This window comes from Cryptomeria japonica, chromosome 2 (genome assembly GCF_030272615.1).
Source record: "Cryptomeria japonica chromosome 2, Sugi_1.0, whole genome shotgun sequence".
Classification (NCBI taxonomy): Eukaryota; Viridiplantae; Streptophyta; class Pinopsida; order Cupressales; family Cupressaceae; genus Cryptomeria; species Cryptomeria japonica.
This window is the reverse complement of record NC_081406.1, coordinates 522678001-522694442: the sequence shown is the minus strand read 5'-3', so window position 1 is coordinate 522694442 and position 16442 is coordinate 522678001. Positions and strand designations below refer to the sequence as shown.

The window sequence follows — 16442 nt, the reverse complement described above, 5'->3', positions numbered from 1 at the left end:
TTAGCCGAAGTTCACCTAAGTCCCGAAAATGAATTAAAAGGTTCATGATCACACAAAATCGCGAATAATCCTTCATTTGCCCGAAAATATCAATGGGTCAATATAAATCCAATTGGCAAACTTTCAATTCGTGGGAACTAGAAATTATAGACATCCTAACTTCAAATTCAGCTAGGGATCTAATGAAGACATTTGAAATTCGCTCAAAGGAAGCATAACATCTCTCAACTTGCCTAAAGGTCCAGAAATCTGAAAGAGGAAGCGAAAACATTTAAAAGATACATCTCACAAAGAGCTTCTCGAAGCCAGGCGTCGTAAATAGAATTTAATGTTTGATTAATTAAATTAATTAATTTTTCAAATTGATTTATTAAAGCGAAATTGATTGTTTGCAGGTCGCAAGACGTCATCGCAGAGAACCAGGAGAAGGCCCGAAAACGCAAATCGAAGAAGGATCTCAATCAAAGTCAGGCGCTGAACACTAAAGAAGAAGATGCACGAACGCGTTGTAGGAGCGCGAGAGCAACTGAGCATTGGGAAGTGTGCCGTTGGACGACAAGCTGAAGTCCACCACCAGGACCAAAGACCGAAGAACACTCCAAATGCTGCAAGTTTATGCATTCTTGAGAAAAGTGCACAACTGGATTTAATTCCAGGAATTCAGTTTTAAGAACTAGAATTGTTTTATTGTAAGCAACCTGTGGGACCCACTTAGATATTTTAAAACAAAAGGGACACAAGTCAGTTACGTCCAACTACCAGATAGACCCAAATTAAAGCCAAATAGTGGCAGGTAGTTGAGATAGTTGTTGGGTGGATGACTGAGAGTTTAATGGGCATGGGTTAAAGCTGCCAGCTTCTGGAAGGCAAATCAGGACCCTCAGATGTAGTCAATCCCGCCCTTCGATTCAAAATTGTAAATTCTATAAAAGGCAGAGGCCTTTCTTTTGTAAAGGGTTAGACAGTTAGAGAGAATTTTGTAGTTGGAGTTTTATAGTTAGATTTTAGAAGTTAGAATAGGTTAGATCTTAGCAGTAGCATAGAGATGCTGCAGAAATTGTTGTAATGGGCAGCTGAAATCAATATATAGACATTGATTTGGTGTTTATTGTCTTGTTTTCATCATGTTTGCATGGTTTCTTTCAGCATTTTAGATAGATCTTTTTGTTTTGGGTGTGCAGGTATTTGATAGATTCAGGCTCATACCATTGAGGATATACTGATTGTGTATCTTTTTGTATGGTTAACCTGAGCCTTTGATTGTGCTTAGTTCAATTGCAGGTGTCTGTCTAGGTTGCGCCAGAATTGGGTGCTTAGCGGTGTGTTTGCAGTCTAAAAGTTTTCCAAGTCCCTTTGAAGATTGCACCATTCCTGCAAGGTTGTGAGCTATTCTGGCCAAGCAGGAATTGGTTATGTAGAATCCCTCTGCCCGCATACTAGTCTTGTTAGTCTTAGGTGTCCTAAACCCTTCCTCTTTGCTTTTTGTTTCGCAGTTTGAGAATCGTAGCAGACCAGCTAGTTGCAAAATCATAAGAAACCTTGTGCTCCCAGCAAATCACATCGACTGTTGAGCTATCCTGCAGTCAAGACCTGACAATCGACACCTTGAGGTCGTCCCCATTGATCAAATTGAAACAGCATTAGGGATTTCCTTATCTCAAGAGAGGATAGGATACTCAGCGAGTACATTCTATTCTGCGTTGGCTGGATGGAGTCGTAGCAATGCGATTTTAGCCACGTCAACACATCGTAGAGTATATTGTTAATAAGTTTATTAACCTACAAATCGAGCTTCATTAAGCAATGGTAAAACCTTCTCCACTAGAAGTATATCTCTCTATGCAGTGTACAAAAAGTTCTCAAGAAATATTTTGGTGGATCCTTTTCCTCCATACGTGAACTACATTTTCCATCAAGCAGATGCAAGAATTTGCAAATCAATCAAAATATAATGAGAGTGAACACCAAAAATTGAATATCTCATGAAAAATCCTATCTGGTTTTACTTTGAATACTTATTGGTATCAATGTCAAAATACTATCTATCTCTCACAATTTGGGTAGTAATAAGTAATTGAGGAATAAACTAACTTCATTAGTCTATTTAAGTGTAAGGTGTCAATCACATCTCTACTTTATTATAAATTCAAATATAAATCAACTATCATCTTAAAATATCGATTTCTACACAAAGTGGATCAAAGAAATAACCTAGATCATGGTCTTAACCAAAACTATAAGATAAAATATATCAAAAAAGGTAAATCCTCCGAGCTTGTAGCATCCTTGTAATTAGTTTATGAGAATTTAACAAGCATCCTTGATTAGACAAAATCAATGCAAGATACTATGCAAAATCATATGTTATAAAAAGAAGAACAAACATAATATTTAAAAGGAAAAAGATGTCCAAAGCTCATCTAACACAAAAAAAAAAAGCGATTCTTAATTCCAGCTAATCATTGATATTTGTATTTTCTTTGAAGTTACTACCACAGATAGATTGTTTCAAACCTGCCATGCTTTGGCTACTGATTGCACAATACGGGATTCAGCTTCAAGCAAGGATCCCATTATGACTGCCAAATGAGCTTGTCCCTAGTCATATTGTATTACAAGTTAAAAAATATGTCAATATGATACAATGATAGCATTTCTAGCTTCAAAGTGAAAGAATTTACAAGGCAATGAATCATTGTGCTAAATTTGTCGAAAGCTTCTAACATAATTTAACATATTTAATTTAATTGTTTCAAATATACACAATAAAATTCCACCTTCCATTCCACAACCCACGAGGTAGTTATAATGTTGCACCATAAACATATATGATTAATATCCAAATAAACACGAATTCATGCATTTCATAACAGCATATGATAGATCATGTGAAATATAATTAGACCTATTTCTCTAGAATGAATACTCTTATTACCATATATATTTATGTATGTATGTATATACCTCAAATTTCTACTAGAATCCACTAAATACAAACCTAAAAAATATTGACTGATGATTGATGACGATATACCCTCATGTGAATTTTAATATTTTACAAGTACTTTGCTGAATAAGTCCTTTCCATTAGACATATTTTCAAGATTGAAAATTATATTTGATTCATGTTGTTTTGGTGAAAGTGTCAAGTCTCCATAGTAAGAATGGCATTCACAAACCAGTCCACGTTCTCTATCAAGAATAATATTTCAATCATGATCTAATTAGCTTTCTTGAATACCAATGACAAACTCTTCATTCAAAGGAAGCTATGTTATTTGCCAATTAGCACTAATAAAGAAGGAATCCAATAATGGCTTTTGGCCTTGTTCCTTGCTAAACAAAGGGAATAAATGCTTGGATAAACATGAACAACACCATACTATAGAAAACTTCTTTAGTGCTTATAAGAAGCAAATAGTTGAACAAGAAACCAAGCTGAAAAGGAACTTAATAAAGAGCTCAGGTAAACGCATTCCATCAAGGCCAATGAAAGAAAGAATAACAAAGCCACTCAACTCAAAGGTAGCTTCTCAGCTCAAAACAGTAATACAAAGCATTATGGGTACCATAAATAGTCATGAGGGCAGACAACTAATCACCAATGAAATTAGGGTTGATAAAGATAAGAGATGAAAATCAGCCCTAGTATGAGATTTCTTCATAAAGGATATAACCCCTCATAATCAACAACTAGGAAATAGCCAAAATAAGATTTAATAATATCCATGACAAAATGAAGAGGGTGTAACCCCTCATAATCAATCATTAGTAAAGAGCTAATATAAGATTTAATGGTATCCATGGCAAAATGGCCAGGACTAAGTAAGCATGGTTAGCTGCTTTTGGTGAGACACAAAGAACATTGCTTGCAAACTCTCTCAGCATTCATGACCAAAGGCCTTCCAACAATATAGTAAGGATAATGGTAATTCACATCCACATAGTTATCCTAAAATGCCTCTAGTAATGATTTGGTAATAGTACAAAAAAGAAAAATATCATCTCAGTAACCTGTCTCCTCCATCTATGTGTAAGTTGATAATATCCAAGGGGCACTCAATACCTCCAGTTTATGTGATGGGATGAAAGAAGGATGTAATCAGCCTAGTAATCAAGGGAGGTCCTATAAGGATCTATCTCTTCCTAGAAGCTCAAGGTAGGTTCTAGAAAGATCTATCTCTAAGGACCATACGCTGTTTATCAAGATAATTGAAGAAAGTGAATAAAAATTCATTAAAATCTTTGTAAAAAAGAATACTAAAAAATAAAGTGTTCTTCAATCCCCACTTCCTAGAGGAAGCAAGTGCTTCTCTTTCAAGGTGCCATCCAATCCAAATCATGAACTATCAAAACCTAGATCATACAAGAAAAATACCTAAAATCATTGTATCCAAGATGCATCTATGATTCTTATGCTCAAGCTTCTTCATTGAGTAAATCACTAGTGATGCCAATCATAATTGTTAGGACAAACAATAATGTGCCTACATTCACTCCAAGCTTTCTTAAGATTCATATTACCAACCATGCAATAAGGACATGATTCAACAATTATGTCTGAAAAATTCACCACTTCAGCCCCAAAATCTCAGCAATGGTCCTATTTTTCATCTCAATCAAACCATTTTGTTGAGAGTTGTATTGAATTATCAATTGTATGCTAGATGAAACCATTCAAGTTCAATGCAACTTCAAATACATTATTAACATACTCAACCCCATTGTTAATGCTAACCATTTTGATGGTTTGCCCCTATTACTTTTCAATAATATCTAGGACTTGATTTGTAAGACACCCAATAATGCTGAATAAAATTGTCAATGGAAGTCATTGTGATGTCCCCGTCTAAACAGTCAAAAAATGATGATGCCCGCTTTAAAAAATGGAATTTAATAATAAATAATATACAATTAAAATATAAAACTATATATGTATAACCAAATAAATGAATAGAGTGAACTAAACAAAATCTTAATAATAATAATAATAATAAAAAGCGAGATTTAATATATAATTTATATCTATTAATTATTAATATAATGACAGAAATTAATAAATCATTATCTAAATTTATTACCAACATTAATAAATAATTCTTAATATTACTAGTGCGAAATTCCTATAAGAATCGCACTAAGTAGTGACGGCTTCTCTAAGAGTCACAACCCCTGGCGTTGATATATTTTGGACAAACGTGACTTCAATCAGTCATGTCTCCTCTTTAGAATCGTGACCAATAAGTCACGACCTGTGGAGGAGTTTTATGGGACAGTAAGACTTTTCCACAACACACAACAGGTTTTTTTGGAGGAAAAATGAAAACAAGTGGGGAAGAAGAAAGACTAAGGGGAAGACAAGGAGGCCAACAAGGATAAAGTGCTGACAAAATCATAAACTGTCAGAAAGTTACAAGCAGTAACATCTCTGCTCACGGTAATATGTGTGGGATGCACTTCGGTAATGTGTGGGGTGCACTTAATTGGTATGCTTAGTATATGAAGCTGCTGTCGTTTCTTATGCAGAATTTAATAATATTATAAATATTAATAATAACATAATTATTAATAATAATATAATAATTATAATTATTTAATATTTTCTGAGGACTGTTGTGCAGTTGTATATAAATGTATAAATGAATTAAAATATATAAATATATATATAGAGGATAATATTTTGATCAGACGAATAAATATTAGAATATAAATCAGAAGAATCCTTAAATTAATACTAGGAAGAAGTATATGTTTTCTGTTACGTCTGTCAGCATTTAAGAATTGGGGAATTGAGATGTTCCCAAAGAGGGGCAGTCTAAATCCAATCAATAGGATAAATTCCCAAGATAGGGTAGGGATCAGCGACCCATAAACCTTGGAGGTATAAACCCAAGATAGGTAAGGGCTTGGATCTGTAAACTTTGAGGGAACCTATTGTGTTTGGTCTCTAAGCGCTTTGGTAACATTCCTATCCTCTTCTTCCTTAAACTGAAATAGTAACAAAGGTTGACACTTGCATTAAGAATTATGAATACATGATAGATAAACAATTTACTTATTAACAAGATTGAATTATGGAATATCATTGATTTGTTAAGATAGAACTGTCCCCTAAACAATCTCGTTAAGTCTTAAGTGTATTGGGATAGATTAATTATGGTTAAAACAAGCCTAATCTTTCTAGGAGACATTACAGTCATGAGATACTTCTTATTAGAATAATTAATTCTTTTAGTCAGTTACCTTTTTAGTGGATCTATTAATGGTCATTTAGTTCATCATTTAGCTTTTTAGTTCATCATCTTAGTTGTCGACTTATTTAGCTTTTTAGTTCGCCGACTTATGGCCATCTATATTTAGCTTTTTAGTTCATTTAGACTTTTAAGTGCAACTATTGCTTCTTTTATAAGAACGCATAGTTTTCTTTTTAGTTTTATGCTTTTTAGCTTTATTTAGCGTTTTAAACTTTTTTAAGCTTTAGATTAACAGTTTGTTCTTTTAGAACACCGTCTTGTAATTCCTTTATATATGCTTGTATATTCATTATTAGTTCATTCAATACCATTTGATTATTGATCCAATTATTTTTCATGGTATCAAAGCGGGTCGATGGGATTTTTAAGAGTTTGGCGAATTTTTTAATAAAAATCCGTAGCCTCTTGCTACTTAGATATAATTTCCAAAAAAAATTAATTTTTTTTTGTGAAAAAAACTAAATTGCTGGGGTTTTTTGGAAAATTTTCTACAGACTTCACGTTTTTTTTGTTTCCTTCAACCCGCGCAACCTTTTTCTATGTTTTGAAGTGCAATTTTCAAAATTGCATAATTTGTGGGTTTTCAACCTGCGTTTTCGTGGGTTTCTTAATTTTTCTCAATTTTTCTATGCGGCGATTTGTGCTTTCTTCGCGCAATTTTTGTGACACGATTTTTGGTGGAAATTTTTACAACAGTGAGCATATTTTCCCATGGTTTTTTGTTTGTGGAAATCGTTTCTAGGCATCACGATTCTGATCGCGCATTTTTCGTGACTTGTGGGATTTTCTGGGCAATGGCAATTTGTTCTGCAGTTTTTTTTTCTTGCGGTTTTTTTTTATATTCATTAATTTTGCAATTTTTTCAGCAACTTCGACGGTTGTTTTGAGGGTTCTTTTTTCGTCACAGCAGGTTGATATTTCTGCAGTTTACCTTTTTACGACACAATTATTTCACAATTTTTGTACTGCCACCATGCCCTAGGGTTTAGCCCTATTATTTTCTGCAGATTATTATTATACAGATTTCAGATTTGCTGTAAAATTTTCTGGGTTTTTTCAAGAATTTTGTGCCTTGGGTTTCGTGCCTCTTTTTGCTGATTATTTTTCTGCCATCTAGGGTTTGCAAAAAAATTCTAGGTCTTCAGCAAATTTCGACATTTGCATTGGGATTCGTGACTTATCAGCTTTTTAGCTCGTCGACTTATTGTTGGTGTTGCAAATAAGCTACACCAGGACCGACGATGGACTAGTCCAAGAGGGGCCAGTAGCTCAGTGGTAGAGCACTTCAGCAGCATATGGAAGGTCCTAGGTTCGAGTCCTAGCTGGTCCATGTCTCAACATGGTATCAGAGCCACATTGAAAATAATACCAAGAGCAAATATAATTACATAAAATCCAAAACACCATCAAGAAGAAAATAGCAATCATGGTGAATGCAATTAGATTTGAAGACAGACTCGAGGGTGCCACAAATTTCGTCTCATGGAAACTCAGATTAATAATGACACTTAGAGAACAAGAATTAGACACATTTGTGGAAAATACGGTACCTATACCAAATGATGAAGATGAAAAAATCCAATGGAAAAAGAGCAACAACAAAGCCATGAAAATCATAGTAGATGCAGTAAAAGATCATATAGTTCCTATTATATCAAATTTGGACACTGCACATGCCATGTTTACCTTCCTAGGAGACATGTATGAGATTAACAACACCAGCCGAGCTCTCTCACTAAAACAACAATTGCATCATGTAAAAATGAACAAGGGTGAATCTATTACATCTTATTTCATAAGAATAACTAAGTTAAGGGATCAATTATCTACAATTGGACATACAATTGATAACAAAGATTTAACAATGCTGGCACTCAACGGACTTGCTACATCTTGGGAAGCATTTATTCAAGCGTTAAGCGCACGATCCAAAATTCCAAAGTTCAATCAACTAAAAACTGACTGTATTCAGAAAGAATCCAGACTAACAACCAGAGGTATTGGGCTAAACAATACTAATGGAGAGATTCAAGTACTGAACACAAATTCTCAAAAGAAAGGGAAGAAAGGAAACTTCAAACGAAGAAGGGGAAGAGACAACAATAAGCATTCACTCAAAAAAAGGAAGGACATGTCTAAGGTACAATGCTATAGATGTGACCAATATGGACACCTTGTCGTGAAGTACCCAGAAAGACTCAAGAATCAAGCCTCATTAGCTGAAGTCAGCAAAGACAAAGATACAGAGAAAATGATATTCTTTTCAGCCCTATCAAGTGAATTAACGACTAACAGGAATACTTGGGTCATTGACAGCGGAGCATCTCGTCATATAACCGAATTCAAAGAGCAACTGGATAGTTTTGAAGAAAACTCAAATGAATAAGTTACCATAGGAGATAACTCCACCTACCCTGTGAAAGGAATCGGGGCCTGTAAAGTTCAGCTAAAATCTAGAGTTTCTCTTCAACTAACAGGAGTACTATTTGTACCAAGCATCAAAAGAAATCTGGTTTCTATCTCAGCCCTTGAAGACAAAGGGTATCGAATCACCTTCTTGGATGGGAAAGTTCTAACCTGGCCTAAGAACTCAAACATAAAGAAGGCATACACAATAGGGATTCGAGATGGATGTTTAAACAAACTTTGCAATGTTCAAACCCAAGCCTTAACTCATGATGTTTCCACTACTAATGAAATATGGCATAGAAGGTTAGGACATCTTCACTTCCGTGCCCTACCTTCTATAGAAAAACTTGTTATAGGACTACCTAAATTAAATCAAGAACACCAAGGGATATGTAAGGGTTGTGCTTTAGGTAAGAACTCTGAGGGGACTTTTCATTGTAATGAGAACAAATCCAAAAATATACTTGAACTTATTCACATTGACTTATGTGGTCCAATGACAGTACCCTCCTTAGGGGGATTTTTGTACTATGTTATTTTTGTTGATGACTACTCCAGGAAAACCTGGATTTACTTCCTAAAACTTAAAGAATCTAATGAAGTACTATCAAAATTTAAGAAATTTAAGGCCTTAGTTGAAAACATGACTGGGGAAAGAATTAAAACTCTAAGGTGAGATAATGGGGGAGAATATATCTTTGAAAACTTTAAAGAATTTTGTAATATAGTCGGGATTAAGAGGGAGTACATTGTTCCTTACAACCCTCAACAAAATAGGGTAGCTGAAAGGAAGAACATAACCATAGTACAACCAGCCAAGGCTATGATGCATGATTAAAACATTCACACCTCATTTTGGGCTGAAGCCTCTAATACCATTGTTTACATACAAAACAGATGTCCTCATTCTATTCTTGATAATATAACTCCTGAAGAAGCATTCACAGGAAATAAGCCCAATTTAAGTCACTTAAGAATATTTGGTTGTCCAGTCTATATTCACATTCCCAAGGAGAAAAGATCCAAACTAGAGCCATCGGGAAAGAAAGGGATATTTGTTGGTTATAGTGAAACATCCAAAGCCTACAGGATATATGTTCCTGGTCAGAAAATAATTGAGCTTAGCAGAGATGTAACTTTTGAAGAAGACATTGCATTCCAAATTTCTAAAAACACTAATGAAGCAGATGATGAGTCTTCTCAAGACATGACCGAGGATCCTGGCACTGAGATTCAGAGGGAGATACTTGTAGAAGATAATGAACCTATGAATTCTACTCCTGAACCTCTTGAACCTGCTACTAACAGAAAAAGACCACTCTGGGCAAGGAAAATAATTGAAGAAGCAGAGATCTATGCTGCACCCAAGGGGACACTTAGAGAAAGCAAGAAACCAAGAGGTTATTTAAACTATGCTGCTGAATGAACTCATTAAATCTGAACCTCCAAATGTTGAAGAAGCCTTAAAACGTCAAGTTTGGAAGGATGCCATGATCGAAGAGTACCAATCCATTCTAAAGAATTATGTTTGGGATATTGTGCCTAGACCTAAAGGAAAATCAGTTGTTTCATCCAGATGGCTATTTAAAATCAAACATGCAGCAGATGGAAGCATTGAAAAACACAAAGCTAGATTTGTTGCCAGAAGGTTGTCTCAAAAGGCCGGAATTGATTATGAAGAAACATTTGCCCGAGTCGCTCGATACACTTCAGTAAGGACCATAATTGCTATTGCCACCTCAAAAGGATGGAAAATACACCAGATGGATGTAAAGACTGTATTTCTGAAAGGTATCATAGAAAAAGTATACCTAGAGCAACCTGAAGGTTTCACTATTCATAGTAGTACTTCTCATGTTTGCAAATTGAAGAAGGCTCTCTATGGGCTCAAACAAGCCCCTAGAACCTGGTATGAAAGAATAGATAGTTACTTCATCAAGTTAGGATTCTCCAAGAATGAAGCAGATCCTAACCTCTACTTCAAAGTAACAAATGGTAACATGTTAATTCGCGTCCTTTATGTTGATGATTTATTAATCACAGGTGAAGATCGTCTCATCATAAAATGCAAACAAGATCTGGTTTCTAAATTTGATATGAAAGACTTGGGTCTCCTGCATTACTTTTTGGGACTAGAAGTATGGCAAGAAGACAATTATATCATTCTAAATCAAGGTAAATACACTATTGATATTCTAAACAGATTTGGAATGATGGATGTTAAACCTATGTCTACACCCATGGAAACGAATCTACATAAACTAAAAGATGCAGCCTCTGAGTCAGAATTAGACGATCCTACTCTCTATCGACAGATAATTGGATCATTGATGTACCTGGTGAATACCAGGCCAGACATTTGTTATGTAACAAATGCTCTCCGTCAATTCATGTGTGACCCAGGAAAATACACCTTGTAGCAGCAAAACACATCATGAGGTATCTACGTGGAACCATTGGACTGGGAGTAAAATATGATAATGTAGAGATATGTCTACACGGATATTCTGACTCAGATTGGGCTGGTAGTGTTGTTGATCGTAAAAGTACTTAGGGAAGTTGTTTCAGCTTAGGATCTGCCATGATATCATGGTTCAGCAGAAAACAATCTTCAATTGCACAGAGCTCCACAAAAGCTGAGTACATTGCAGCATCAATGGGAGCTCGAGAAGCAGTATGGTTGAGGAAACTACTGGTAGGACTGTTTGGACAATCCATGAACCCCACTATTATACACTGTGATAATCAAAGTTGTATTAAGCTTTTTGTGAATCCAGTATTTCATAACAGATCAAAACATATTGAGATCCCCTACCATTACATCAACACGGATGAACAAACTACAGACATCTTAACCAAGCCCCTCTCTAAATTAAAAGTGGATCACTTCAGAGGTAAACTTGGTATGGTAAGAATGTAATTATATTTTCTGAGGTTGAGTCTCAGTAATGTTTTAATGTTAAAAGATATTTATGTTATTCTTTTTATCATGTGAGTTACTACGTGATTCTGTAGAGACATCATGAAAGGTGACGATCTTTCACTGATGTCTGATTATGGTTACTATTGTAAGGTGACGATCTTATAAATAGTCTAACCTGTTGTCATGATGGATATTATATGAATAATGTCTATGGAGATCATGATAGTGTATATCTCTTATGGAAGTGAGTAAGTAGTTACTAAGATAAGGCATGATGGATGCTATGAGACTTAGTATCAATGGAGACATCATGTGCATATATCTTCCTTGATAGGCATCATGAGACTTGATACCAATGCACATATCAAGGAAGATATAAGTATGATGAATATCCTATGGTTGATATTCTTGAATGTACCATACCTTGATGTTACCGTAAGGTAACATTTACATGATGGATAGATACTGCTATCCTTTATTATTATTTTTTATGTTATCATATTGAGATGATTATTTCCTCTCTCATAACTTGAGAGTACTCTATATTAATCATACCACAATCCTCCCTAGCTAAGAGGAAGTGTTAATGTTGTAGCTTCGGTCAGATTAAGTTGATCAAGAAACATCTGTCTAATCAGTATATGTAGATCATTATGTTATCACTAACTAATAATTATTAGATAAGCGATTTATGCTTGACTGGATCGAATAAATTAACTGTGCTCCGAAATTATCATTAACCCGATAATCATTATCGATTTAGAGAAATCAATATTAACCTCAGCGATAAATAAAACATTGGTTATCGTTGTTATGCATTATTATCGTTGATTATACATGAACGGACATGTCTCATGTAGAGGCATGCCCCTACGTGGACTTAGTCCACGTAGAGACATGTCCATCTCTCTCTCCACATACTTACATTCATTCGGCCTGCATTTGGAAAACACATAACGTAAAACCAATGCCATTACAAGTGCAGCGATCCTTCATTGTTTTGAATCGTATTCTTACAAGCTTGCAAATCAAACTTACCTGTTCACAGCAGCAGTAAATCTGAATCAGTTATCAGATCAAGGAGTGCATACATAAAGAAAAAGGTATTATAATCTGATCATATTTCCTCAACATGGTATCAGAGCCAGGTCCAGGCTAGGAGCCCCAAGCACACAAGAGGTGTGGCTTAAGGGGTTTGTTGGTGTTGGAAATAAGCCACACCCGGACCGACGATGGACTGGTCCAAGAGGGGCCAGTAGCTCAGTGGTAGAGCACTACAGCAACGTATGGAAGATCCTAGGTTTGAGTCCTAGCTGGTCCATGTCTCAACACTTATGTTCATCTATAATCAGCTTTTTAATTCATTTAGACTTTTAAGTGCAACTATTGCTTCTTTTATAAGAAGACATAGTTTGCTTTTTAGTTTTAAGCTTTTAGCTTTATTTAGCGTTTTAACCTTTTTTAAGCTTTAATTTAACGGTTTGTTCTTTTTAGAACACAGTCTTGTAATTCCTTTATATATGCTTGTATATTCGTTATTAATTCCTTCAATATCATTCGATTATTGATCCAATTATTTATCACTTCTCACCTTAAAGTGAGGCTTTATCCATGTGACCACCTGATTTTGAAAAACCTATGGATGAATCTTGGCTTGCTATGCTTCACCTTTCTAACAATTCACCCTATGATGCTTACTAGTAATGCTCCCTTCACAAAGACCATTCCTTGATGACACAAAAATTTAAGTCAAAAGTACATTTTTTATCCAACCTTATTAATTCTCAATCTTTCAAGCTACAACTATTTATGCATCAACACAAGTAATAAATGCATAAAAACCTCTGTTGGTGGATTCAAGTTTTAAAATTCGTAGAGATTAACTTCCAAATTTACATATCCAAACACAACAAATATGAACTGCTTGTTGATAACTTCTAGTACAAATTTGTTAGGCTTAAATTCAATTTTCCTTCCAATTTGTGTCATCTAGTAAACAAAGAATAAATTTGCACCAAGTCTACCCATATGGAAGACACCAATCCTCAAAATATAAAGTGCAGAATTATATCCCATAATGATCTTATCATTATTGTTATCATTCTAATAAGAAAAAGAAAATTTATCTTGTCCATTGGACAAGTAGAACTAGATTCTACAATCCATTGATTCATAGAAACAATATCTACAGCTTTGTAATTAAATGGAGCTTAATGTTACACGAGATTAAGGATATACTTTCTTTGTATGAGAAGAGGAAAAGAGAAAAGAGAAAAGAGGAGGATACTTGAGGTGATGGCCACTCTTATGAATTCTCCTCTAGAGTCAAGGCCAATGTTGTGGGCTCTTGCATTGGGTTGAGGATATAAGGCTCTTATATTGCAAACAATTCTCGCTGGCCATCACAATCATAGCCATTAGATTTATTTATTCCTCAAATACTCCTAGTGTGCAATCTTTCTTCAAAGATAATATAACAAAATGACAAGATGTATAACAACATTACTTATTTTTGGTAACATAACAACATATAGCTCAATGCTGTTGGAAGCCTCTATTAAAAGTCATTGATCAATGCATTAACCATAGCAGGAAAAGAGTTCAAAGCACCAAACACAATGATTTGAGTGGGCCCTTGTTGAAAGATGTTGTGAGATACACACTGGAAGAACAAAACAGAGTTTGCCACAGAAAAGGAAGCATTATTTTTTCTGACAAGTAAACAAATGATAGGAACACAACATTAATTAACTTCCCCATGCCTTTAGGTTTGTTGTTCCAGAAGTCAATTGATGTCTCTAGTGAAGTCAAAACTCTTTGCAACAAGTTGGATGAGGTGATAATGGAGGTGACTATGGAAAATGTCATCTAGATTGTAACATGCAATGTAGGAGCATATGTGGCAATTGGGAGACTAATTTAGGTGAAACATGCTACTTTTTTTGGCACCCTTGTGCTACCTATTGTATTGATCTTCTCCTTAAAGATATAGGAAAATTTCCATGGATCAAACATTTGATGGAAGAGGCAAGAAACATTAAAAGATACATCTACAACCTTCTTTTGATGCTTAATCTAATAAGAAAGCACACCAACAGAAAGGAGCTTATGCGGTCAAGAGCACATAGTTTGCCACCAATTTCATCACATTGCTGTTGCCAGGAATAATCATTATGTTATGTTGTCATATTATGTTTATGTTGTCGTCGGTAATAATGAGTTACAGCCGTCAGCTAGTTAGTCGTCCCGAAGGGCAATTGGACGCGACGGTTGGTCGCACCCCTTCAATTATTATATATTGTGTACCATTCCTTCTTAGTATCATAATAGTTGTATCAGATGTAATGTTACAAGCACTTGATGTACATGGACTGTCGAATTAATAGAGAAACTGGCTCTTAAATATATTTCCATTATGTTCTGTGTATTTACTTTCTGCGTTTAATCGTTTACCCGTATGTGGCAAATATTTGGCGCCGTTGCCTAGACATACTCGGGAACGGAAGACGCGGATGGCGCACAGACACGATGGGCCTACCCGTTGGTGAAATAAACCCAGAGGCCGACGACACGCAAACAGAGCTCTATAACGGAGAAGACATTGCGACGAGGAAATTTTCAATTCTGCTCCAAGTAGCCATCGAGACCTACGTCCGACGAGAGGCCACGGAGGCGAAAATCCCACCAAGTGCCGTGTGGACAGCGCTGGAGGTTAGCCCGGCAGTAAATCGGTTCATGAACCATCTTCCCCGATTGTTGGCACAGGCATCGCTCGCACAACAAGCTCGCCTGGAGGAGATTGCCCAGCAAAAGCGACGCCAACAAATCCTTCAACAGTACAAAGAAAGCAGCCGTCAGGAAGCGAAGCAGGATGGCACGAGGCCAGGAAGGAATTGAACCCTGAATCCCATAGGGATAAAGGAACATTCTATATTCAAATAAAAGTGTCATAATATTGACACGAGTTGTATTGATGAAATGAATTAATAAAGGCGTGTTCTGGTCTATGTGTTGTGAATTATGGAAAATTAATGCCCAACCTATTAAATAAAGATAGAAATAAGAAAGCAAAAATGGACGAGTGGGAGGCCGCGCAGAAGGCCTTGATTCTAGAACAGCAAGTAGAACGTAGACGGAGGCTGAGGCAGCTTGCCGAGGGATGACCTGCTGAAGGGTGGCCCGAAGGGAACCAAGGAGGTGTCACGGAGGATGTAGAAGCCGAGGGAAATTTCTACGCGTCGCCAGAACACCGTAGGGTGAGGAGCCACGAAGAGTTTCTGGAGGAAACAAGGTTACGAAGGAATCTAGTCGAAGAGACTCGGGATCAGTTTAGAAACTTATCCCTTACGCCACGAAGTGAGGAACCAGAGCAAGTAACAAAGGAGGTGTACCCGCCAGAATACAGAGAATATTGGAAGGGAGACGACCCAAACCTCGATGATGTAGATAATCCCAAGACCATTTGTGTCGGCAACAATTGGAACCTTGTGTGGAAGGCCGCAGCCTTCAAAAACTTTATTCTTCTTCTTCTTCATATGTACAGGAAGGAGACCGTGGTCCCTGTAGAATTTGTGGTTCCAGGTCTTCGGATGGCCATTGAAAATAGACTTGCCACCAACGGGTCCAAATTGAAACCCTACCACAAGAAGCGTGCAGGGGACCTGAGAGGCTGGAAGGACACCCGAGAGTCCGGAGGGGAACCCGATAGGATGGAAGGGGACCTGAGAGGCCGAGCAAGCAACTCGAGAGGCACAGGACCAAAGCGGGAGACTCTCGGCCAAGGCAAATTGAGAAAGGGCGATCCCAGAGGCACGAAACCCGAGCTGAATCTGGACACTTAAAAAAAAAAAACCCGT

At 36.3% G+C, this 16442-nt stretch overlaps 1 protein-coding gene across 1 annotated transcript in view; it reads right to left on the bottom strand.

Annotated features, from left to right (window-relative positions):
* LOC131035250 (uncharacterized) overlaps window positions 1-16442 on the bottom strand; it is a 367961-nt gene that overhangs the window by 279703 nt on the left and 71816 nt on the right. Inside the window, exon 6 of the mRNA XM_057966917.2 lies at window positions 2515-2598. Within this exon, the coding sequence (XP_057822900.2) occupies window positions 2515-2598 (84 nt within the window). The remainder of the gene's footprint in view (window positions 1-2514; window positions 2599-16442) is intronic.